General features: G+C 40.6%; 1 protein-coding gene across 1 annotated transcript in view; it reads right to left on the bottom strand.

Moving 5' to 3' along the window:
* The window catches only part of PPA2 (inorganic pyrophosphatase 2), a 34,715-nt gene extending 9,318 nt beyond the window's left edge, over positions 1 to 25,397 (bottom strand). Inside the window, exons 1-7 of the mRNA XM_083861261.1 lie at positions 25,259 to 25,397; positions 23,552 to 23,616; positions 21,802 to 21,846; positions 13,451 to 13,504; positions 10,936 to 11,055; positions 8,465 to 8,551; positions 7,047 to 7,173 (exon numbers count right to left, since the gene is read on the bottom strand). Coding sequence (XP_083717387.1) covers positions 7,047 to 7,173; positions 8,465 to 8,551; positions 10,936 to 11,055; positions 13,451 to 13,504; positions 21,802 to 21,846; positions 23,552 to 23,616; positions 25,259 to 25,388 — 628 coding nt within the window. The 5' untranslated portion in view covers positions 25,389 to 25,397. The remainder of the gene's footprint in view (positions 1 to 7,046; positions 7,174 to 8,464; positions 8,552 to 10,935; positions 11,056 to 13,450; positions 13,505 to 21,801; positions 21,847 to 23,551; positions 23,617 to 25,258) is intronic.
* Positions 25,398 to 27,415: the final 2,018 nt, after the last annotated feature.

The raw sequence follows: 27,415 nt of genomic DNA, 5'->3' as shown, positions 1-27,415 counted from the left end.
GACTTGTCATTATATTAAAAGGCACTCTTTTGCTCACATTAGTTCCAAATTCATCCCTTTTAAGACAAGACAGAGAAGTGCCAGGAGCTCCAAACATAACTTTGTGGTATCTGCATATTCACAGTGATAAATAATTCTACCTCTACAATCCTGACAGACAACAGTGTGACAGGACACAAAGAGGAATGTAGTCCATTTGTGGGACACCCTCATGAGGCAGAGATGAACACTGCCATGGTGTGTACAGAGAGATGAAACATCACAGTAATTCTGCTTGAAGACTACACTGCCATATCAACAATGCAGTTCTTGATCTTACAGCCCTTACCTGCTGCGCTTATCAAACCTTAATGGGCTGTTCTTTGAGAATGCCACCACTTCTGTCACTTGCAATGGTGTGGTCCTATCAATTCCTTTAACAAATTAACTCTCTGGCAACATGTTTACATGGAAAAGCTTTCAACATTTTTCTAATTATTTTGATGTAATAAAGGATTTTGTCCATCTCAGAAGCCAAATACTCTGTAAATGGTGTAATCTTCTATACCCTTTCCACAGTCACTTCTGATGGAAATGGGAGCTGACTTTTTACTGCTGTAGTCTACCAACTATTTCATAATCTCACTCTGCTCAGGCCACCTTCCATGGTGTTACTCTCCTCTAGTGTTTTGCAAGTCCCTTACTCATGTCTCCCTTTCTTATTCCTTCTTGCTCTCTGTCAATACTGCCTTGTTACTTCATTAACTTCTCCCATAGATATGCCTCAGATATGCCTGATGACATCTGGTTGGCAGTGATTTCCACTAAGATACTCTTCCATCTATCCAGTCCTATAAAACCAGAGTTGCTTAGTTCATGGAATTGATACCTAGTCACGTGCTTTCCATCTTTAAGTGCCTAAATGTCCTTTAAAATTTCATTGTGAACCTGAACAAAGACATTAAAGTATTTCTGAAGAGAAGAGTAAGAGAAGATAAAAGGTCTTGTGCTACAGACCATTCAATTCTCAGTAGACTACCAAGAGAGGTGACATGTAGACTGAACTGGGAGGCCAGACCTATGTGAGAAGACATTCTGAGTGTTAACAGGCATGTCATAGATGCCACTCCCAAATTCCACCGCATTACCACTACCCAAAGAATAAAACATAAAACCGTGAGGAACACCATGTAAATTTTTGCTCTGCACACACTTAACAGGGCTACGTGTTTATGGGCTCAGAGTAAAACACATTTTGAACTTGGCTGCTGGCCATCTGTCTGTAAGAGATCAGAGAATTTCACTGGCAGAATTCCAGATAAAAGCAAGGGCACATAAGGCTGTGCTAGAGGCAGGTCTTCTAGCTGAAATACGTGTTTAAGAGCACAAGAAGCTTTTCACTAGTGTGGGTGGGCGAGACCAACCAAGAAGGAATGATTTAGAAAAGGGTGGGATCTTGGTTGGAGGCAGAATGCTTCATTTGGGCACTAATAAAATTGCAGCTCCAATTCAAATCAGTTTCAGGACTCCAATGTATCATCCTGTTCTCTCCAAGAAAGCAAACATCCCTCCTCCAACTTGAGCCCTTGTCATCTCCTCTTGTGAAGTCTGAATTCACAGTATCTAACACTTGTTGAAGAGACAGTATCTCCTCAAGTCTATAAAGTGTACCAGGCTGCTGCAGCAATTTCCTTGGCTCCCAGCAGTGGACAAACTCCAGATCTCCATCTCCAGACACTACTTAAATTCAAGCATACTTTCTCACACTGCTGCTCCTTTTTTCTGGTTCCTGTTCCAGCAAATGTCTCTCCTAACTCTACTTCTCCACTCCCTCTACTTGATTATTTGCCTCCTACTTCCATAAAAACTGTTCATCAAAAGCGCTTTACAGTCTACTAACTGTCTCTTAGAACTTGTCTCCATCTGTTGTCCCTTATTTATAGGTTTTATTCATACTTATTTGAAGGACTCAAATATTAGAATAGGCTTTGGGATAGACTTTCACTGTCTCCTTTTGTTAGAGATTCTATCCTCATTGATAGAATTATGTCCCTGAATTTCACACTCTCTCCACTGGAAAATACCTTGCCTAAGGAAAATGACTAAACACAATGATACTACAGCATTATATGGATGCTGTATATTCTGGTTTTGAGAACTTAAGAAGGGGGACCTTGGTTGATTTTATTTCCTGGGTTCCTTGCAAGTTATTCTCCTTCATCCCTATGCTGCACTCCACTATTCTTTACTCTAAAGGAGAGCTACTGAACATCAAAAGAAATTTGAAAGCTTAATTTAAAAAAGACTCCAGAACATCTGTATTATAATGGAAGTTGGTGGTAAGCAGAAGAAAAAAGTGCAACAATGCAACAAAAAAACCCCAGAAAAGAATCAACACCACTGCTGTGGAGTCAGCATGCAATACAAAATACAAGGAAAAGAGCAGCTTTTGCATCACTCACTCAAAGCCATCTCTTCAGGTCATTAAAAGTCAGCATAGAAAAACTTGAAAGACAGGTTTGTCTTCCACTGAAATCTAAACAGCTTCTTTGGGATATCAGGGGGGAAAGGAGAAAAACCACACTCAGAAAACAGAAAAGTAAGCAAAGACAGGTAAAAAAAATCACAATAAGCACTACAATAATTTACTACACTAATATCTACAGAAGATAGCTTCAAATTATTATGATTTTTTAAAAAGCAAACAACTTAGATGTCTTTTCTGCAGTAAACACTGTTAAGACACCTTTTTTTGACCTTGACTGCTTGTCTTCCCTTAGAGCTATGTACTCACAACTGATGTTAAAAGAGGCAGGTTTGGGAGCAAATGTGTATGTGGCCCAAAGCAGTTTCTTCTCATCCAGCAAGTCCTGCTCAAGGTGGCAGAGCAGGTCAAGTTCCCACAGGTACATTATCAGCATGTCCCCATGGGGCTCTAAGTGGGAATTTTGCTATACTGCCTGCATACAACCATAGGTCTCATTTTTCTGGGCACCAAAGTTAAGCACCAAGGGTTAAAAAGAGACAGTGGATCACATTAAGGGTTGCAGTTCAGTGTCCATAAAGAAAATCCCTAGAGGCTGGCACCAAGAATTGCTGCTAGCTCTCTGTCAAGGGAGTGAGCCAATGTGAATGCAGAACCCAATTCTAGCTGGCTTTACAGAAGAGAGCAACAAAACTATTTGAACAAAACTACCATTTTTAGTACAACAGATGCTGCTTCTTGCAAGCAAAGCTAAAATAACATGTTTGCAGCAAGCTTTCTAAACAAGGTCTGTGGGAAGAGAGGACATATGTTTCTAATAACATCTTATAAACATTTACAGGAAGCGGCAGCTAAATTCCATATAAAGGCATTTGGTGTATTTTGTGCAGGGGGTATGAAGGGAGACTTGGTACAGCTAATTAATTTCTTTATACTGAGTGCTTACACAAATCCACAACAAAAATCTTCTGGGCCTCTGCTGCTTCCCTGTGAATAAATACACTCACATGCAAAGGCCTGTAACAATATATGGTACAAAACATACAATATGCCTTAATTTTGCCATTTAGGGTTTGATCACTAAACCCTACCTTGAGATGCATATTGTAAAAGCAGCGTGGCAACACAGCACAGTTAACTACACCAGTGCCAGCAAATGGCAGCACAATAAAGCCAGCAGACATCACCAATTGCTGTTGAATAGATCCTGGCACCCTTCCAGCGAGCAATGGCTGCAAAAATGGCTGCTAAGATTCCAGGCCAGTAAATCACCTCCAAAATGCCATCCAGCATACATGATTAGTCCAATTTGCTGAAGGAGAGCAAGATGACCTTCTGGAAGTCAGATCTCATAGGCTGCTTCAGACACAGTTCCTGCATCCACTGCCAGTGATTTTTAAAACCTCTTCTCCAATATGAAGATGCCACGTGCATTTAGACCAAATCATAGAACAAAAGTATCACTCATCCTTTCTGACCCCAAACTAGCAAAGCACATCAGGTATGCAAATAAACTCTAATATATTAAATTCAATCCAAACCATGAGATAAGCAGACAAGCAACCTTTCTACTCCAAGAATTTAGTTCTCCTCCTGCCTATTTTACAAAAAAAGGCAAGAAACAAAAAGCAACAACAACAAAATAAAGAAAGCAATCAGACCAACACTAAACACCAAGATTTAGTGTTTCAGTCTGCAAGGAGCTTTTAGGTCCTTTCTCTAAGTTGCCTGGTCTAAAGTTGTTCCACTGGCCCACTAATGGCCATCTGCCTAGCAACTGCCTGAGCAGAAACACAACGGCCACAAAGACAGATCTTATTGAAATAAATAAATCTGAAGATGCCTAGTTGTAGTATAAAAGAAACTTTCTCACACAGATGTCTGCATCTCACCAGAATTAAGTGCTATTATTTCAGATTACCTTACAAAGTCAGTCCAAAAAGACACTGCTATTCCTACTGATGACACAGTTCCCACTTAAACAGGTGCTACGCATGGCCTATCATTCCTGGGTATTGTCACTGTAAACAAGAGTTTCTCACTGCTCTGTGTGAAAGAGAGAGTTCTAGGCAGGGTTTCCAATTTAAACCAGTATTTATCAATAAATGCCTGCACGACACAGTCCAGTGGAGTGCTATGAATAAACAATGAGAAGCACTCAGAAGTTGAGACTTCTGAGTTCTGTGAAGTCTCAGAAAAAATCAATTGCACTTATGAGAATGATCACAATCCCGGAAGGAGAATATCCCAGGTACCTGGAGCGTGCTTAAAGAGGCAAGAGGAGTTAACACATGGTGCAGGCTCGGGATGGGGTTTGCAAGTAATCACTACTCTGGTGTCTTGGAATTATCTTTTCCAAATGTTCACTGGGGGCTCTGCACATACTGAGCTGAAAGCAAATGTGATGATTCTCAGTGCAGTTGGAAATGTTTAACAAATGATACAGAAGTGACTGGACAGGATTAGAAGGCAACACTTAGCCTCATCTTCCCCAGGAGGCCACCTCTGTAACACAGCAGCACATCAATTACAGAGGGAGAGACTGGTTTTATCCGTAGCTGCCATCCCTTTATGCTGAAATAATTAACAACTTTGGGAAGGGGGAAAAACAAGTATAAAAGGACATATTGTACTGCCTGCTCTGACAGATTTGTTTGTTTTCAGACTGAAGAATGATTGCTGTTAAACACTGCAAGCCAGTCATGTTCTCTCAAAGCAGATGGGTTTTTTTTTCCTCCTCCTTTTCTTTCTTTTGTAAATCTTGGGCTGCAACTCCCCAAAAGAGAAAGGGATTTCCCTTCCCCAAAGGGAAATCATATTAAACTGGATAAATATTTCTACACTTCTCTGAATCTCAGGACAGTTCTCTTCTTGAAGTTCTGCATATATTCCCTGATAAGAAAGGATGCACATAGGAATTAACTACAGGCAATGGTTTGCCCATTCCTCCCACTTATTTTTTCCTTTTTTATGACTAAAGCTCTTGCTCCTCCCCTCCCAAATAAACTAAAGCTGTTATAGAGCTGATAGAAATCAGACATTACCTGGGGGAAAACAAACAAAAACAACCAAAAAACCAGACAGAGCTTTCAAATACAGACAGTTAACCTCAGTTAATAAATAATATTGGAATAAACTGCCACAGTTTTGCCCCTGCTTTATTCTTTCTGAATTCTCTCACCCACTTTTTTGACCACATTCTCTCAGAAACTGCTAGGGAGAAAAGGTAAGTCTTTAAGCAGAACATTGTCTAGAAATGAAGTACTATTCACTTTTCTTTTAACTACTGACACTTATATTGAATTTCACTGCACATTACAGAGTGGTTTAAATTGATACTGACATTAACAGCAAACTATTACTTACTCTTTCCTTAAGCTGAACTTCTTAATCTCTAACTGTCAAAGTAGTTTAAGTCATAAACACTATGCAGTAATTCATCTGCCCAATGATTTTAATCAGCATCAACCCAAGAGTTTGCTTTTCCTCATCTCCTCTTCTCCCCTTCTTTCCCCACAAGTCAAGTATTCTCCATGTGAAAGTAACCTGCAAGAAAACTGAGAATGAAGGGCTAGTCCAGTGACATACAGAAACCATGAAAAAACCTCAATGGCTGAGAAACACACTTCCTTAAAAAGCTACTGGATTGCTCTATTCCTACAGAAAGGCCCTTCTGCACCTTGGTGCCTCCTTACCAAAAAAGGGCAGGCTCTCATTGTACATACCTGATGGTATATATGGTTTTTGGTCTCATAACAATCACTTTTAGACAAGCTTTCTCACTTAATTCTCATGACTCCCAGTAATATTCCATTTGAGGAAGCAAATCTCCATTTATCCAGAGAAAAACTGCACTTTACTTGTGCTGTAAAACTTAACTTCCTGCAGTTTTAACACATCTGCAATCAGCATTACACCTCGTGTGCTATTCACATGGACACACTTCAGTATTCAAGTTTCATTTGGATACCAGAGGGATGATCACAGGCAAGACAAGTCTGAGCAGGATATTTCCCCTTGCACAGCTAGTCATCATCAAGGCTGATTAGGGTGAGCTGCATCAGCAGTTTACTTTGCAAATTTTCAAGCTAAAAGGTGAAACCTAATTATTTGTACTAAGCAACAAACTCTGGAAGCAATCCTCTTAAAAGTGGCAAGACATCAGAAATGTACAGCCTTTCCAGAATGCAACACAACATCTGCAAATATAAAAGCATCAAACAGTTTCAAAAAGAAAAACAGTAGTGTGCTACATAATGTAAGTGGGTAAATATGCACTATTACACAGGACATAGGACTGTAATTATTGGAGATCACTTTCTAAGGCAGTTGTGTTTCAGAAGTCACAAGACTTTCTGCATGACATGTCCTCTTGAAGATCCAAACAAACCATTTTAGAAGTTTAGTGTGAAAGCACATATCCCCTCCCTGAAGGAAGCACTTGACCTAAACAACAGCAAAAACCCAAAAGTCTTGCCTTTCCACTATCTGCCTCTTCTTATCCTGGGTGACCTAAACTCAGGTACCATTCTGCTGTGAAAGTTTCTGACATAACTGTATTAAGAAAGACAAAGATACTTGCCATGGATTTTCTGAGCTTCTGGGTCATCTGCATTGATGGCAATTATCTTCCAATCTGTCTCTCCTTCATCAACAAGAGCTAAAACACCCAAGACTTTCACCTGAACAATCTCACCAGAAGAAAGAATCTGAAACATAACATAAAACCACGAAGATTTGGAAAACAACATATAGAATTTCTCTTTTACCTTAAAAAAAAAAAAAAAAAAAATTTGCATTTTTGACCAGCAGGCAGTAATAGAATTGCAAGATAGATCTGCAAACCCAGTACATATCTCTTGTATTTCTAGCCTTTCTCCCACCATTACTATTCTCCAATCCTCAATTCTCCAGTCAGCATTTAAGTAGCTAAATTTTTTATCCTTCCCTTTTACCCTAGTTCCCCCACACTTTCTTGGTCTTCCCTCCCAACTGCAAGTCAGAAGTGTCTCATACTCATTTTTTAACTTCTTCCTGTTCCTTGACTATCTACTTTCTGAACTCAGGGTCCTAATTTGTATCTTACTATTCCCTCCTCTGGACTCCAATATACACATATAAACACATAGCACTCCTCCAAAAATACCAACACAACAGTTTTTGCATTTTCTTTGGAACCTTCTCCCTACCAGCTACCATTTCCTCTTTAACTCTTTCTAGATCCCTTGAAATTAATCTTTAGGTTTCTTACCCCAAATAAAGCCACTTTCACTGATGTCACAAATTAAATTTCCCCTTATCTAGATATCCTAAGAGATCTCTCTTTCAAACTCATCCACTTCATAACCCCATTTTTAATACACAGCATTTCTCCATTCTTTGCTGCCTCTAGATATGTAGAATTTTCTTTCAGAGAGCTAAACTGCTCCTTTATACCTACTAATAGTGTTTTCTGCACCTCTTTTTCATCCATCCACTCCATGACTCATAATTCTCCAACACTGCAGCAGGTTCCTGTCTTCTCTAGAAAAGAGGACCTACTTCTGTTTGCACCCATGAGTAAACCTCCTTTGTGGGTCTGATTTTGTAATGTAATGTGCATGATGCTGTCATATTTCCTCATCTTTCAGTAACCTATCCGTAGCTCCAATACTGCTAACAGGGAAAAAAGAAATAAATCTTTTCCTTCCCCAAAAATCTTAGCCCTCACCTCCTTCACCCAAAAATTACTGTCCAGTCACACAACTTCAGGATGTTGTTCTTTTATTTTCCCTTTTAACCAGTACAAAGACTCGACCAAATTCTATTTTCCCCCTCCTTTTTAAAAATCCACCATTTCCTTAGCTATTCTCTCCTTAGATCTTCTATTTATACTTTTGTCAGTCCGTAACATTATTAACACATCTTTTCTTGTTTTCCATCTGACCTTCTCTTTCACAAGTTGCTACCAAATTATTAAATCAACCTTGATAAATTAAGTTAATCCTGATAAATACAAACCTTTGAACCTATTTCACAAACGTCAATGGGATCATTATCCCCACAACATCCTGTACTGTTATCCGTGTGGTTTGGATCTTCCCAGGTCTGCCAGGGGAAAGAGAACTATCAGTTACCAGCTGAACTGCAATTACAACTCATCTTACCGCTAAATTACAAAGATTAGCAAAAGCAACAACAAAAACATCAACTTTCTGAGAACAGGTTTGCTCATTGGGAGAAGAAAAAATAAACAGCCAGTGGACTGACACTGAGTAACTCACACTCAGGACAAATGACATGAGGATTACTGAGGACATACTTTTCCTGTGTGACTCAACAGATACACTTTACCCAAAGGCAGTGATTAAGGCACCAGAGGACCCTAAATATGGATTCTTCTAGTTACTAGTGATAGTGGGATCAAGCTAGGACATCCAGCAATTACATTTTTGTTATACTTGTTAGATATCATGGTATTAACATAAGTTGTTTTCTGAAACATCTAAGCTTTGAGCCAACCACACTCCTATGCAGAGCTTTGTCAGCACCCAAAAGGCTTTTTAAAGATTTTAGACTTAGGTACACAGTATTTCAAAGTATTTCCAAGTATTTTGAGATGTGTAAATTCCAAAGGACAGCTAAGAGTTTAAGACCAAAGAGGCAAGTTTAAACCCCTGTTCTGAGCACTGCACAAGCAAGGAACCCTAGCCAAGTTAGTGTAACTTAATTACTACACAAGAACTTGTTTTTACTTTCGCTGGTGAGTAACGACTAACTCATTCTACAGTTGAGAAGCTTTTCTGTTAAGAATTGTGAGTCCAATTAAGTATTGTTGAAAAGATTATAGAAAACTTTCTTTTCCAAGGAGCTATACTTCCGCTGTCCATGATCATAATTCCACCTCAAACTTGCTCTTGAGAACTTGACTGATACTGGAAGGCAAAATGATGAAAAGAATATGCTTAGGTGTTTAGGTAGCCAAATCATTACCAAAAAACTGCTGAAGTGGAATCAAAAGAGAATTTAAACTTATTATTTATTTTTCCAGTACTCCTCACATAATCAACTAGGTTGGAAAAGACCTTAGAGATCATCAAGTCCAACCTATGACCTAACACCACCTCATCAACTAAACCATGGCAATGAGTGCTACGTCCAGTCTTTTTTCAGAGGACACTGTCTCCAGGGACAGTGACTCCACCACCTCCCTGGGCAGCCCATTCCAACGCTCAATTAGTCTTTCTGCAAAAAATTCTTTTTTCTAATGTCTAGCCTAAACTTCTGCTGGCATAGCTTAAGACTGTGTCCTCCCATCCTTCCAAAGTGCTTTTTATTTAGGGCTGCATTATACCAGTATTTCTCTTCTGCCCAGTCACACCTCTTCACCTCTAGGTTAGAAGGAAGGAATAGTATTGTTCTCTGGACAGCACAGCAACTTCTGCTATGGAAGCAAATAGTCTGATAAGAAAAAAATATAGATGGCAATTATGTTCAGCCCTCCCCAGCTCACCAGGTAACAAGGCATGCCAAACATTTCTCATGAGGAAAGTATTCTAAGTCCAAAATAATGCACTTTGTGCAGGAAAACAGTCACATTTTCAAATAATTCTGGCTTTACACTAAGGAACATAATAATTTCAAAACATTAAATGGAATTGCTGGTTTCCAACTATATCTACTTGGAAACTTTGTCAACTGACCCTGCTGACTGGACAAGAACTTCACTGCTGTATTTGAGCACCTGCCTAATATCTCCTCTCCAGGGATCAGACAGGTAAGCAGATTTTTGAGACTCAACTTTTATTGCTTATACAGTTAAGTGCAAAGAAAATAAACTACTCTTTTCAAGCTCCATCATGTTCCTCAGTACTAACTGAAGTTTAATGTGTTATTCACAGAAATGAAAAAATTTTAAAACTTTTCATTATGCTCGAAATTTCAGCCATTAGTTGGGCTTTTTCAAGGCTCAAATTTTGAATGTGTCATGATCAGTGAAGTCTCATAGTTCAGAGGAAAGTTAAGGAAGGCAGTTGAGGTTTAATCTAAAAAAGAGCAGCCCTTGTGTCCCTTTTTGTTTAAGATATTAAGAAATCCCAATTAAAATTAAAGCTGCAGTACATGAAAATACTAAATGAATTTTAAATAAATGCCTTGTTTAAGCAGAAAAGGTCTACTTGACAAAGTATTCTTGAATGGCAGACCATGACAGTTTAATTCTGTCACTACAGTGCAGAGACACAAACTAAAGATTTGAGATTTCTTGATCATTTAACTCCTTCCTGAAAACACAGCTCATATTTACTCCCACACCCAAATTCTGGTCAAATTTATGGACACAATAAAGTTCAACATTAAAAAATCCTAATTTACAAATGTATCAAACAGAATCACCCTTCTTGCAGCTGATTTGCATTCAGGCAGTATCCAAGATTTACAAGGCAATTTACACCAAAGACAGAAAACTTTCACCATTATAACAAAAATGTTACCTGTGGGAGGGCACCATAATTCCATATATAACCCTTGTGAGGAAAGATATTTGCCACATATCGAAGCTTGCCTTTCTTTGCATCGTGTTTAATGGGATTCAACGGCTCCTCAGTGGCAATCTAAGCAGATCGTGAAAAAGGGCAGGGGGGGTGGGGAGAGGGAGAGAGAGAAGGGGAATGTTAAAATGGAAATCAATTCATTCCATACCCAACCAGTGAGAAAGATCCATCTGGCAGCACATGCTTGTGGTTTGAGGATTATTAAAAGTATGATAGCCTCACTCTGAATCTCAAGGGTCATATTCAAAAAGCAGCTTATTAAGGTATTAAATAATGCTGTAAAGTATGCAAGAAAAAAAAGAGTCTAGAAGAGAAAGTAATAAATTTCTAAGGAGACTGTCATGGGCAAACATAAAAAGGAAAGGAACTTAAGTCAGAAGCTCTTGCACTTTATACTACAAGTTCAACAGACATGCAAATGGTGGCACAACATCTTCCAACAACTGGGGCTTTGACAGCCACAGAAGAAATATTTCATGTTCCTGCCCTCTGCTCCTTGCTCTCCAACAGCAAACACCCCTTCTTTCCATCACCTCTCAGCATACAAATGCTTTTTCACAAGCACAAGTTCCTCACAGTCACTAAATGCCAACTTAATGCAGATTTGGAACAAATTCAGCTATCATTTGAAGAGGGCATTCTTATTTCTAAAGAAGCACTGACAGAAGAGCTGAACTACAGCTGAACAGTAACATCCTCCCCCAAAGCCCATACACAAACCACACACATACATTCACTGCCTGAGTTACCCACCACAGCTAATTCACACTGTAACCACTCTTTGACAATCCACACCACAGTCCAACCCATGCTAGCTTGGCTCTTGCTTACAAACACTCATCTGAGTTGCAAAACATTTGTTACAGGCTCAAGTGATTACACTCAAGTGGTGCATAGCTTCCCTGCATAAGTACACAACCCTCAGTCCATGTCCATTTTATATTCCTGTCCTTTACCTGCAGCACCATCACCAAAGCCATTCCCAAAGAAATTTCACCTTTTTTGAACCACACCGACCTGTCAATAGTATGTACTCATTCCAAAAGTAAACCCTCCTCAAGAGTCAAGATAAAGGTTCACACATTTCTGACTTCGTGCTGGATTCTACCTGCTTCTGGTCATAACTTAACAGTAAAGAGCTCAAATATGTCACCTGGGACACTGACAGAAGTGAAGCTCATTAATGCTCTTTGTTCATGGAAACTGGGACAAAGAGAGAATAGCAAGGGAAGAACAGAAATATAACGGGGTGATGAGCAGAAGACCTGTTTCAGGAAATGTTACAGTGGGTTATACTCATCCTAATGCAAAGTTTAATGTCCTGCAGTCTCCATTGCACGTGGGAAGAGATCAGCAGACAAGATCTGGTAATAGCAGATATTAGCAGCTTACCATGGTCTGGACTGAAGGACTGCCAGGATGACTGATGCAGAAAATTTTAAGGATATTAAAAGTTAAATATTAGGGAACTGCATCTAGTCTCCTCCATCAAACCCAAAAAGTCTAAAATCAGTGATTTCTAAATCTAACAGGACAACCTTTTCTACCCTTGACATAATGTGCTGAAACAAGCAGAGGGAGCACAACCTGAGCTTGAGGCAGAGTTCAAGTCACATTGGCGAAGGGATCATCTGCAAAAGAGAACTCAGCCGCCACAATAAACCATGAGCTTAAAATCAAGGGCAAATATCTGAGGTAATCCTGCTTGAAGAGTAACAGCTGTGATGGCAAACAGTTCTATCATCAGTGAAAGGAGAAAAAAATCCCAAACAACAGGCTAAGGAGGTTCTTTATTATTATTTTCAATAATTAGAACAGTAAACAACTCAACCAGAAACTTCCTTAAAAGCATCTGGGAAGCATCCCTAAAATTAATACAAAGGTTCAGGAAGACAGGACATTTCCTGGTGAGATCTGTTGTTTGTGAAACACTAGAGATGATTTTACTACTTTGTAAAATACCTCCCTGCAGGAGTTCATACTTTTAATCAGTGAAGTCCCCAAATATTTCTGTTGATCATAAGAAAATGCTCTTTTAGTTGCACTCCATTTGTTGGGATTTGGCCTAGCACACTATACAGTGAAAACGATGAATTAAATTGTCTGAGTGGAATGCTCCATAAGCAAGCAAGAATTAGTCTAAATGCTGGAAAACATCCTAAAAGTCAGTACTCCAGGACTCTGCTGCAGATATACTGCACTCTGCAGTTAGAGGGTTGTCAAGAAGCAGGGCCCACCTGCTTTTCCTGTTTCCACCAAGAAAACAACTAGAAGCTCAGCATTCTTTATAATTGCAAGGAAAGCATATGCACCACTTCAAACCAATTTTTTAACAGAGAACATCTTAATGGTCAAAGAGCAATCCAAACTGTGATTAAACTCTGCCTACTGGAAGCCACTGCACGGTCGTCACTTCCACAAATACCTATATATACAAGGTATTTTTCTTAATTACCTCCATTTTTGCATTAGTCCAACGAGGCACTTCTACAATCATATTAAACAGGACCTAAAACAAAAAAGCAGTGACAGAACTGAAAATAAATTCCACTTGGCAATTAGTATCTTACAGTAACATAAATTCTCTCCTGTGCATTCAGCAGCAATAGACATAATTTCTGTGTTACAGATGCTTTTATTTGTACTGTTCCTTTAGTTCAACCGCCATGGTTGATCCTCACCCCTCTAAGAATAATGGACAACAACAAGCAATGGAAATACACCTGATGTTTTTTCTTCCCATTTCATTATTACCCTTCACAAAATGTTCAGATTGTCCATGAAATGTTTTGCCATGAGGAAGTGGTTCAGTCTATTAGGCAAAGAGGATTGAATGTTTCTATAGGACAGAGTTAGCTTCCCTTAAGCAGTGAAAGGACAATGTTTTGAGATTTTTCCCCCAAGGATTTATTATTTCAGGCCCTCCTCTTTTGCCTTACTACTTTTTCAAAACTCATGCAAATGACACTTCTGATTCTCAGTCACATCTGTTTCAAGTGAGCTGATACCAATCTGAAAGTGACAGCAGAGGAAGGGCATGGACACAGACACCTCACATTTGCATTAGCCTTCTTCCTAACAGAAACAAAGTGAAAGTCTTTTAAGAAGGTGGTGTGTGAGGAAAAAAACCAATAAATATGTAAACTTTCATCTTTTTAGAAGAAAAATAAGCAGTCTACACCTTTGACTGAGGAGGTTAAAGCAACATTTTCCAAAGAGAAAAATTCTGTGTAACTGCTATAAGATTTCTTCTTATGAAGCTGAGTTAAGCACTACAAAGGAATAGAGAATTATTGAATTGGGTAACTAGAACAAACCATCAAGCAAGGTCTACTACCTGTTTTAGACTACTACAATAACCCCAAAATATCACATTGCCTGGGACATTTTTTCACAACCAAGGAAAACTCACACTGGTATTAGTAATTGCAACGGGTCAGGAAAGACGAAGTAAGTTTTTGCAGAAATTCATAAGAAAAAAAATATAAAGTTGAACCAAGTGAAGACTTGCACTGATTCTTTAACTACACCACAATTAAGGCTCCAGTGAACCCTTAAATACTTTTATTTTTGCTCCTTGTTCCCTGCAGCTGCAACAAACAAATAACATTACCAGGGTCAATGTCACAGCCTGACTAAAGTAATTCCAATGGTTCTATGATCATCTCCTCCCAAACAAATCTGGAATGTGGAAAGCAAGAAAGCAAATGGAAAATCCCTACCATCACTCAGCATTTCTACTATGAGATCACAAGCTATGCACAATACTGACAGCCAATTCCCAATAAATTTAAACTATATTTGCCATCCATAAGTACTGTGCCCATACTGCAATTAGTGGCATGTCAGATGGAATCACTTCTCCCAATCAGGTCATGACCAAATAAAAAAAGATTGCAAAAAAAAAAAGTTTCAGATAACCCTCAGTTTCATAAAATACACCTTATATATATAAGAACAGCTGAAACAAAAGTAAAGAGGGTTCAAAATGTCAACACTGAGCAAGCAGATAGAACAAAGCAACACACACGCATGAGCAGGTAAGAGAAGGATTGGAAGAGAGCCAAGTAAAGTCTGCATCCATCTGGGAAACACTTGGAAAAAAGAAATGCACAGTATGGAAGCCAGTGCTGACAAGAAACTCTTAAGGAACTGCCAAACAGGTCAAATAATTGTTCTGACTGGTAGCTACAGGCAGAAACAAACTACTTACAAACTACTACAATTATACAGGATGTCTCCCCCTCCACTCCAATCCTATGTTTTTGCTGTTTAGGTGCTGCCATATGCTTTCCTGACCATGTAAAATGCCAAGGCTTCAGCAGCCTCTATGCTTGGTTTTGAGCTTGTAATTAGCCAACAGTTAGTCCAGGTCTTCACCAAATCAACTGTCAGGGGTGGACTACACTGGACTGAAATTAATGCTGCTCTCATAAACATAATAAAACCACTTGGATTCAACTCAGCTTGAAGACCAGGCCCTCGTAATTTGTGGTATCAGTCAAATGTGAATTGTCAAGAGTCTTAAATGTGACAGCCTGACAGATTAACTTGTATGAAAAATAAAAAAAAAATCCCCAAAAGTACTCTCTCTAATGCAAAGCTGCCACAAGCATTTTCAAAAGATTAATTACTTCATTCAGTGTTTACATTTAAAAATAAGTTTTATTTATAGGGCAATCAAATTTTCACAGTGGTGAGACTAGATTCACTCATATGGAAAGGAGATCATATACTAAATATCTGACAGATTGAAAGAGAACTAGACTTTTTTAGGATTTTTTTCCTTCTCTTTCCCATCTTGTTTTCCTCCTTGACTAAGTATCACACAGGAATGTTTCCAACACTCTTTTTTTCCCAGACCAAGCACCTATTCTTTCTAACAACTTGAAAGTTGTCCCCCATCCCTTGCTGAAAACTGTCCCAGCATCAGCTGAAAACAGAAATGTAAGTGTCAGACACCACCTGTCTTCACAGATTACCATCTGCATGTGTCATTCAGGGGTTAGTTTTGGTTGGTGAATGCATCTGGTAATTTATATTTTTATCTTAGATCAGTAAAATAAAAAAAATCCACCTCACCAACCCCCTAAGTAAGCACTTACTCCCTCAAGCAATGATGGCAATACTGTTTCAACAGCCAATTATTTGACACACCTTCAAATCACAGAAAAAAGATCCCTCATTAAACAAAAACCACTGCTTGGGAAGTTTACCATTTAACTGCCTTAGTACAACAGCAGTCAATTGGCCTGCCTGTGGGATCTCTGCAGTCCAGAGTTAACTCAGCCCTGCAAGTGCCTCACGTAGAAGGGACTCCATGAGTGCCAGCTGTGCAACAGGCCAGAAAGGAGGAGTTCCTCTAGGCAGCCTCATGTCAACTCTGCTGGCTGACAATTTCCTCAGGACAGTATTCTTGGAGTATACAAGAAAAGAGGAGGAAACAGTGTCCTAGATTCAGAAAAGGGACAGAATCCATCTGCTACGGAAAGGGAGCTGAAGAGCCCAAAGGGACACTCAACCCAGGATACTGCATAGCTTGTTGGACTTTGGGTCAACGTGAACAGAAGACAGATAGTTGTACTTAAATTCTATTATACCTTGCAGAGGTGGTGTGGAATCTACTTGCTCAACACAGAGAAGCCAAAAGCACATTTACTAATTCCTACAACTGCATAAGAAAATCAGCAGAAAATTACATCAGTAGGAACCACCAGTATGTCTAAATGATAGCCTTCATTTCCTAAGAACTGCACTCTAAATGGTTACATGGGAACTCACGTAGGTTGTAACTATGTTTTACTGGGGTGTTGTCTTTAACACTTCTTGGCAGCTTCCTGCATTTCTTTTCAGCTGAACATAATTTTTAATGTATCATGATATAGCTTTTGCTGAGACAAGCAAAAATGTCTCTCTTTCACACAGAAAACAGGAACAGGTTTTGATTTTTGAAATTAAAAAAACACAGAAAGATAAAAAGATATACAAAAATACTTCAGCAGATTTGTACAGCAAGTATTGAGAAAAGCAAGGAAAATACATACTGTTGCAACTGTAAACTGTTAGTCATCATTCTCTCCTCTAAGACTGATGGCCAAAACAACCAGCTAGTTCTGGCTGTATGTATTCTTAGAAAAAATAACTCATTTTGATCTGGGGTTGTTCTTAGAAACCTGAGTATCAGAAGGAAAGAAACCATAAAATTCATGACCTTTCTGATGCCTGCCTTTCTGGACTGCCCTATATCCCTCTGAAAACCAATTCTTCCTTACCTAACTTTCCCTTTCTTGTTCAACCAGTTTCTTTCCCGGTCACTCCAAGTTCCTTATTTCATACACTTGAGGGAAGGCTTTTGAATAGGTACAATTTTGCTCAAGGATAGCAACCCTGAATACTCAGCTTTGAAGGTTCAGCTAATTTGAAGCAGAAGTGGAGTAACCTCTATAGATTGCAATTTGCCATCACCATGCATGACAAGAGGTATGCTAAAGCTTACTTTGGCAGTTGCTTTGAGTTGCTTTGGTAGTTTTTATAGTAAAATGCTTAAAAAAATCTAAAAGCGCTACAGGCAGCATTTGGGGGCCGCTGACTCTTTGTCATAGAGAAGTTCTGAGTCCAGAAGAAAAAGAGAAGAAAAAGCAGCTACAATTTCCTTTTTTTTTTTCCTGTCTGCTCATTTGCAATCTGGCAGGGATTCTCATCAGCCATCAACTGAACATGGCAGCATGCACCTGAGGACTAGTAAGAATGGAAACCATAAGCTGCAATCTAGCAGTAGTGTGAACAAAGGGTGATGTTTAAAAGGAAGAAAGGAAAGAAAAAAAGGGGAAAAAACCCAGGAAAAGCTAAATATGGACTGTCATTAAATATATCCAGAAATAAACGGAGTGGGACTTCCCTATAAAATGAGTAGCCATGTAATAAGCATTTCCAATATAACGCTTGCTTTAAGGTATTTGCTAATTAAAACAACAAACCAGATGCCAACAACATCTGGACACCAAAGAGAAAGTGGAACTTGTCCAATATAAATTAACATGCCACGCAGCAAAAGAGGAACGCAATGTACAGCATAAATGCAGAGTGCCTGCAGTCTCTTGACAGTGTACTTCCCTCCTGTTATACTGCAAAGGGAATCATGAACATGTAGGTACAGGTAGGCTTTACACACAGGAATCTCACTGGTGTCAGGCATGTTCTCTGATAAACCAGTTAGGGGGCACATTCACCTACAAAACTACGCAGTGTACAACCCTGATGTGGATAAATATGAAACACTGGGTTTTTCAAGTTCAAGGAACCATTTATTTTAAGTTAAGTTGGATCAAATCATTGATGTAACTTTCTCAGTAAACCAAGAGTAGTAGATGGTAGATTTCAACTGGACTGATGAGTGAAGACTACTTCTACTCTCAGCACTTGCTTGTCTGTAAGAACACAATGCAAGGTTGCATCTAATGGACACATCCATAGCAAAAGTCTGGGCAAGTTCAAGCATCGGGGGAAAGATTCACTGATAACTCAAAATTTGGAACACAAATCCCTGACCACATAATGGACACACTGTAGCCCAGGTTAAATATATTGAAAAACTGTCTAACATTACCAAGGACAGTTACAGAGACTGTACTTAAGGCAGAATACAAATTCAGTACAAAGTTCTGCATGGAAAATGATGTCAGTTTCTCCTTTGTTATAAGGTATACCAACTTTACCATATGCCATCTCTGATACCAGCTTTGAACAGTGCTGGAGGCACAAGGTCCTCTCTGAGATCACCTTTGCAGACTGCATGACCACTCTGACGACTCCTTAAATCTCACCTGACCAGTTAATTTATCAGGTGTTTTTGGCGCATGGAAGTATTTCAACTGAAGTCTGCAAGGACATCCCAGCACTGTGCAATCCACAGGATGCAACAAAACAAAAGCTGACTTGTTTTTCTATTTTTTTTTTTTTTTCAAATGCTTTTGGCAATATCTGCAAGTTAAAGGACTAATCTCTACATGCTCGGACAGACTCCTTACCAGGGCCAACATATGAAACACTGTATTTCAAGAACATCTGGGTCCTGTGAATGACACTACAAGTGAATACTTCTACAAAGATATACAATGATAACAAACTCTGCTACAGCGGAGAGCAACATTTGTCTTGAAAAGAAAATGATGACCTCTTCAAACCTTCTTCCTGACAGACAAGGAAGACCATATTCAACAAGGTTCTGACAGTGTTGACTGTAACCCTAGTGGAAACATCTGCTTTTCCAGAGATGTGAATCTTTTGAAACCTGTCACAAAGATTTACTTGGTCAGGAGTAGATTCCAAGTTTTTGTAATGCAGGGGTTCAGACTAAAAGCAGCTAATAATTTCAAGACTGGAGCTTCTTTCAGCATAGTTTCTACTGTAAAGTAACTTCTTTCTTGTCCTCAAACAGCCAAAAAACATCTGCAAAAGCAAAAAGGTAAGTTGTCAGCAGTGTCTGCAAAGCTAAATTTAACTGAAATTTGGGAAGGTCTAAAATGTTACAAGAAATAGTTGAACCAGTGAAAACAGTTAATTTAGAAACACGACAGTATTTCCCTTAGAAACAACAAACTGAAACTGTAAAACAGCTGACATAGACTTGTATGATGTGCGTTCTCTATCCCACAAACAGTGACAGCTGAAACTCCTCTACTTTGAGACCTTCTTTTCTGGCATCAGGAACACCAAGGATAATTTAAAGTAGATTAGACTGACTAAAAAGACTCATGCAAAATTATTTTCATTTTCCATAGCTAGACTGCCATCTGATAAACACCAGCTTAGTACAATTTAACAAATTTAATTTAACTCTTAAGAGGGCTTGGTCTTGTCCAGAGTAACAAATAACTGCCACCATAAAAGCGTAAGTTTCATAGATGCATTTCCAGGGCAAGAAGAATCATCACTTTTGAATTCTGGTCAAATTCAGTGCAAGGACCAACTGAGTAACAGGTATCAATAGCAGCCTGTGAATTCCTAGACAAGAACAAGGAGTCCAGGGCTTCAAAGCTCTTCTGAAATCAGTACATGACATTAAATTCCTCATTTTCCCTTTATTCCCTGATGAAGCTATGCTTTCCCTGCATAAAAGCACACAAGGATGTATCTCGCATCAAGCAAGGTTGAGGAGAGCTGCTGAAGAGACCAGTGTAAGAAGAAATTGCTTTCCTGAACACAAAGATCCTCCCGTTTTCTCTCTCCTCCCCAAATCTCGAGGATCATGATGAAAATGGTGTTCTCACATTTCACCATCTAAGTAAAGATCAAGCAAGTTCGGGAAGCTTACACCTTGCACATCTGTTCGTGTAATTGTATCAAAAGCCTGCTAAGATTGAAATGCACATTTGCCTTTGCTCATTTTCTGTAGCTCTATTAAACGACAGTCCAGAGCTGGCTCACAGCAGGAATTACATGAAGTAGCTCTGGAGGCTACACAGGCCAAGGAAGCAAGAGCTGCTCAGCCTCACTGGCATTTTGCTCCCCTTTCCACAGGCTACTAGAAACATGCTTTTCAACAAGCCACACCATGCTTCTCACAGCACAGACAAATGCAGTTTTGAACAGTTGCAGATGTTGCATGAAATGTCTTTGCACCAGACAGTATTTTTAAGTGTCCAAGACACAGAATACTTGACTTGCCAGCAAGAGCTGTAAATAAGAATTGATGTTGCAAGACAATAGTTTTTGATAAAAGTCTACTGGCACATACTCCTTCTTCTGAATAATTCCTCTTTCAGGCACGATTCTACATCTACAAAACAGTATTTAAATGGGCATCAAGCTACAGAAAATCTAAAAAGCATTACTTAGGCATTGTAGCTTGAATAAATCACAGAGCAAAGAGAGAGGAAACACATAGTGCAGGATTGTGTGGGGACTGCTGTACAGCACAAGAACCAGTGCACCACACACTGGCTGCAAAACTGTGAGAACCCAGACAGTTAGGACAGTTCTTTCCCACCCCATGGGTAGCTACAGTTTTGCAATATGACTGGCCAAACAGATAGGAGAAGATAAGGACTGGGACACACACACCCGCCCACCCACATATCATGGCCTTAAAGCATAGTTTGGCTCATTTTTTTTTCTATCACATTCTTTTACTAAGTTTTAGATGAGCCTATGCCAGGCAAAGCACAGCAAAAAAATGTTATATTTTGGAAAAGACACTTGCATAAACAAATCTTATTTCACAGAAAAAGCCTGAGCAGATCTTCCATGTTTTCTAGGCTTCTATTAGCCTTAACTTCAGTGCTGGATAATGCTGAACCTTTAGCAGATATGGGTTTTCTCCCTTTGGATTTCCTAGCTGAGCACAGAAAACAACATAACCTCAGTTCTAAAAAGCAGATACTCAGTATAATTTCTGCCCTAACATATTTAGAATTTCTGAAGTTCTGTATATAAACCCAAGATTATCCATAGCCAGAGGATAATGAATATTTCATTAAGGGAGGTTTTATTGCAAATGTTTCTGAATGCAATAGCAAAAAAGATAACACACATACACTGCAAAAGTCATAACAAACCTTTGAAAGACTGGCATAAGTGTTTGTCTTTGAGAACATCTTGATGAATAAAGGAATTCTGACATTTCTGGTCCATTCAAAGAGGAGAATATTAAATCCCTTTAAGTCTTCTCCTAAAAGACTTGCATTTGAAGATATGTCAACTATATTCAGTGAGAGCAAGTTCGCTTTGCAGAAAAGTGATGTTGGGAAGGAAATAGAGGACATAGTTGGAAAAAAAAACAAACAACCCAGCCAAGCAAAAACTTACCTCAGATCCAGTAGTCTTTGACCTCTTTGCAGGAATTTCTTTATCCTACAGGGAAAGAGTGAAGTAAAGAAGTGTAAAAAGTAAAGAAGTGTTGCTCTCTAGTGTATAGAGAACACTAGAGAGCAACACTGTATTCACATAAATACAGGCAACAGTACTTTGCAATGCAATTGAAACATCTCTTTGTGAGCACAAAGGCCTAAATCATAACTTTTAAACGTAAGTACTCTGTTCTATTTCATTGTGAAATTCTAACCTTCGAGACATTAACAAAGTAAGACAAAAAAATGTACAAGGACACATCCACTTTCTCCCAGCTGCTAAGAAATTTAAGCAGCAATGTATGTCTGTACTCAACTGATTAAAAACAGTCATCCTTCTGCACAGCTGAAGAAGACAAAAACCAATTCAAAATAAACAAAACCAGTACAAAAAATGAGGTTGCATTTATCCATCATAAAGACGACAAATCTTAGACAAGGGGATGGAAAGAGTCTAACATACAACTCCTTATGTCATCATCTTGCAAACAAGGCAAATTACCAGAGACCTTAACCACGACTTCCATCCTTGCTCACCCTTCAAGCCCTATATTGGGTGGAATGCTATTTCCTCACTCACCAAAATGAAAGTCTCTCCACACTCATCATGCTGTACTCTAATTTACCTACTGATGAAATCACAGGCTATAACCTATTCCTCCAAAGTTTTAACTCTACCTGCAGGGACAGCAAGGCCACCAGGGAACATGTGATGAAAATGCCTGTTTTTCCAGCAACAGCACAGACTGAACACGGCATCTTCGTAACGACACTGTGAATGACCTGCCTCTCCCACTGACTGGATTTGAGTGATCTGCTGATCAAAAAAGTTTCATTCAGATTTTTAATCTCTCAGATTTAATAATTCAAGAGACTGGTACATCAGTTCAGAGGTCCCCATCTGAACATGTTCAAACTACTGACCTTTCGCACCACTCATATCAACCATAGAGACTCAGCAACAAAACAAAACAACTAAAACTCCCCCAGCCTGTTTGTGTCACAAGCACCCTGTGATAAGCAAACCTCAGCCTAAACCAAAGACTGGCAGTTCTCCCACCAGTGACAGACTAAACAGCCGTTTCATTATTGCTGTAATGAAACCCCAGGGAGGGTGGCTAACAAGACGTGACAGTGCTCAGCTGCACCTCGCGCACTGCGAATCTCCAAAGGTGTCATTACCACTTCTCTCCTGGGCATTGCTGTTGGCTTCCAATTCTAATGCTCCTTTTGGGAATTAAAGACATACACCATAAGTTGTGCAAGCGTGTGCTGTACATCCACGACAAAGAAATGTACACTTTTAATGGCAGGTGCAGAAAACTGCTAATTTAGAAGGAGTAACAGTAGAAAATTAATTCAAGCACACATAAGCACAAACCTTAAACACAGAGAATTATCACAAGATACAGTAAGGGTTCCTCCTGCCCTCAAACACTTAAGAGACTTAAAGAGACATCTAGGCCTGTATACACAAGAACCATTATGTTTCACTGCAAATTACTGAACTCAGCAGAGAATATTTGGTGTAGTCATGCCTGTATTAAATAAGGCACCAGTCTGGGTCAGAGTTGTCTTTTCTGGCACTATATATTTCTCTATTGATTACAAAAAAAATTGCTTTTAAAACCTGCAGCTTTATCTAGGTAACACCAACAAAACTATGAGCATTTTGAAATTAATTGTGTTTCAAGGCATAAAAATCATACCTCTTTTGATCCAGCAAACAGGGGAATGTCATGGAATGGGGAAATATATTTACCATCTGCATTCTCTGAAAGACAAAACGAAGTAGCATTGCAAACCTAAAGATATGGCATAAGATACTGGTGTTGCTGAATGTCACACAAGACAGAAATGTAGATATGCTATGATTGTGCATTGGTTAAACTTTTTCTGAAGTTTAATATCAAGTGCGTACCTACATGGAGGAGAAAGAATTTGATTATTTTGACAAGGATTCATCAGAATCAAAGTTATTGCTTTAGCATGCAACACTATGCTTCTCTTCTACGTGGCAATACAAGCTAGACAAGAATTAGAAGATTCTTTCATTCTTTTCTACTCCCTGGCCATATACAACCATTAACAAATGAAAAAAAAGAAAAACCCAAACCCAGAGTAACCTCATTTCCATCAGTGGTAAGTGAATTCATCCGGGTTTCTAGCAATGTTGCCCCTGCGATTACACTGTATTTCTAATAAACTGACTTTCATGACCACAAATCCCCAAGGTAACAGGCCAAAGTCTGATCAAGAGTCAGGGATGGGATAACTGCTCTAGGCCCTTGCCATGAAATACCACACCTTGAAATCAGCAGAAATTAATGTTAATTTAATGAGGGCCCAATCTGCACCTCAGCCTTGCTCCTACTCTAGAGAAAGAAACTAATTTCACTAGAATGTATGTTTCACTAGAATGTATGCTTAAGTTTTTCAAGTCTAAGTATAACATCAAAATAGTGCAAACACTAATTCAAATCCCAAGGAATTTCTCCTCTGCTGGCACCCCTATTCATAGTAAAGGAAAAAGCAGACAAGACACCTAACTTAGCTTTGGACTTTTGACCACCTCAGCAAAGAAGAATAAATGGAGATGATCTGCAATTCCTGGGAACCCGTCAGATGCTCCTCCCAAATAAAACGAAGTTCAGTGGGTAGGCCGTTCATTCCCACCAAGAAAAGTGACTTTCTCCGGACGCCCTCCTGCGCTGGCAGCGCCATGAATGAGCACAGGGGAGCTGTGGCAGCGCTGCCAGGCGGGCACACGCCGCCTCCGCTTCTCCCACACCGGCAGACGTCAGAGTTGACTGTAAGTCAATGGGCCAGAAACGTACAAACCGACTGCAACAGCACTGGCACACAAACAAGACAGCGCTGTTACGAAAATGCGCAATACTGCCCACAGCACCCCCCGGCTCTCGCTGGGTCTCGGGACGCTCCCTGGAGCGCCGCCCGTGCCCTCGCACTGCCACTTGCTGGTCCCCGCTCGGGGCTGGAGCCACACGCTTTGGATGCCAGCCTCCCGCCCCGGTGACGTGTCTGGGAGGAGGGAGGGAGGTCCTGGTGACAAGGGACAGGCCGGGCTGTCACACACAGAGCCCTCAGGGCTGTCCCTGGGGAGGCCAGGCCGCCACTACTCGGCACCGCGGCGGCTCCACGCCCGGCCTCCTCCGGGGCTGAGCCATGGCACGGCCGGGCCGCCGCGGAGCAGGCCCAGCATCCCCTCCGAAAGCCGGGATGTCCACAGGATCCGCCTTCCCTCTCTACAGAAACACCGCTGTCCCCCCGCAGCGGCGGGAAGGCCCGGGGGCGACACCTCAGCCAGCCCGAGGAGCCGCCGCCGCCTCTCCCTCTCCGTGCGCCCCGCGGGACGGGAAGGAAGGGGTTTATGGAGCGCGGGGGCTGCTACTTACTAAAGTAGAGGCGGTAATCGGGCGAGTTGGGGCGGCCCCGCTGCTCGGTGCTGTAGCGGGACATGGCGGCCGGGCTCCCCCGCCCCCGCGCCGCCAGCAGCAGCCGCCACAGCCCCGGCCGCGCTCGCATGATGGCGGCGACCGCCCTCCCCTCCCCTCCCCTTCCCTTCCTGCCCCGCCTGCCGCGGCCCGGCGGGAACAGCGAGCTCCCGGCCCTGCCCGGCCTCAAGGGAGGGCTCCACAGGGCTGGAATTAATAGTGACCAGAGACAACCCCTCCCTGAGGTGGCGGGTGACCCCAGCGGTAGGCCAGGTGTATCCAGCACTGCCAGAAAGGGGGATGCCAAGAGGATAAGGCCAGGCTCTGCTCGGTCACGCCAAGCACTAGGACTTGAGGGAGTGGGTAGAATCAGAAGTTCCACCTCAAATAAGGAAGAACTTCTTTACTGTACAGGTGGCTGAGCACTGGAACACGTTGCCCAGAGAGGGGGTGGAGTATCTGTAAAAGGAGAAACTCGAGAACTATCTGGAGGGACACAATCCTGTGCCATGTGCTCCAGGCCGACCCTGCTTGAGCAGGGTGGCTGGACCACATGAGTACTCTTCAAACCTCACCGATTCCGGGATTCTGTGATGCTGTTGTGGTTTGAAAGCAAAACGAATGAGAGGCTCCAAGTCAGAGATATAATTTAATAAGAAGAAAGGTAAAAAGGTAAAAAAGTAAAAATAAAATAAAATAAATGCAATAACACAAAGGACCACTGACAGTCAGAATACAACCTGAGCAGGATGGTGGAAGCAGTCCAGGTGAGGTGCTCTTCCTGAAGCAGTGATCCTGTAGAAAGGTCTGGGAGCTCTGGTCCTCTGGGAATCCAGTGGGTAAGTGCCCCGGCACTGTCCCAAATCCCAGATTATATCCAGGTGAGAATGCTTGGCTCCTCCCCCTGGGCAGAGGATGAGGAGTGTGAGGTGGGTCCTTGATGGCCCATTAACAGAGATAACCCCTGGAGGGAGTTACCTGTGACTCATGGGCCAGGCGCTGATGGGCCATGAGCAGAAGACACCCCAAAGGCCATTAGCAGAAAAGGCAGGGGCTTGGGAAAACACTAGCCCACCTGGTTTCAACAGTTCATGAAGATGGTGATAGAATAAATACTTTGTGTACATCCTACACTGCAACCCAGGACAGATGCAAAATTAAGGGCGATGGTGCCAAGGGTTGTTATCCTTACCTGACACCCATGGCAGAATGAAGATCCTACCCTGCTGCTCCCTAGGTAGGGAAATGTTATTTTCTTGGCGCGCATTTTTATGTCACCCAAGCCACTCTGTTTCTGCTCCACTTATAGCTGGGCTATTTGCATGTGTTCCCAATCAGAGATAAATTTTTATATTGAACTCTGCTGATACTTCATTTAGATTCTGTATTCATCCTGTGTTGATTTTAAAGCTTAACAGCTCTACCTATGATTTGATTCCTTTGAATTCCCATTTCATTGATCCTTGAGGATGATTTCAAATTAATTTCCTCTGTTGACAAGGATGGTAGTTCTTGAAGTAGTGCTTCTTCTTTGTGGATCTTTCAGAAATTCCTGGAAAGGGCCAAATACCACTATTTGCATTTCATTGATGGGGAAACTGAGGCAGAAAAACTTTTGTTGCGTCATCACTCTTAAATCCCAAGCCAATGATCTTGTGTATTCATTGAAAGGTGGTCAACATTAGCTTTAAATGTTAACTCTGATTTTAATTACCCTAAAGGATTTCTACAGGATAACTCCATGTTTCCCTCATAACTTTATACCTTATTTTGAATGTTAGTGGGAATTATTTATTTGTAGCAGAAAAGCTAAGTCAGTATCTTCCTTCGGATTTAAACAGCATATAACTACTACTCATTATTTGTTCCCTCTACTACTTTGGTAGATCAAGCTTCAAAGAAAGCTCAAGAGTCAGGATTGTCTGCTCAGTGTGTGCAGCAAGGACACAGAATTATTTTACACTAGAACAGGAGATTTTTATTATGGCTTCACTACTGTTTCCCCATGTACTCCTCTGAAATGTGGCAGTTAATGCTCTGAATCTTTGATGGAGCTGTATTCTAGTGTGTGGATTTCCCATTACAAGAAGGATCTAGGGGAAAAAAAGAAGCTATAAT

Source organism: Zosterops lateralis (assembly GCF_965231275.1).
Source record: "Zosterops lateralis genome assembly, chromosome: 5".
In the NCBI taxonomy this organism is placed as follows: domain Eukaryota; kingdom Metazoa; phylum Chordata; class Aves; order Passeriformes; family Zosteropidae; genus Zosterops; species Zosterops lateralis.
The sequence above is the reverse complement of the archived record's forward strand: the minus strand, read 5'-3'. Positions and strand labels throughout refer to the sequence as shown.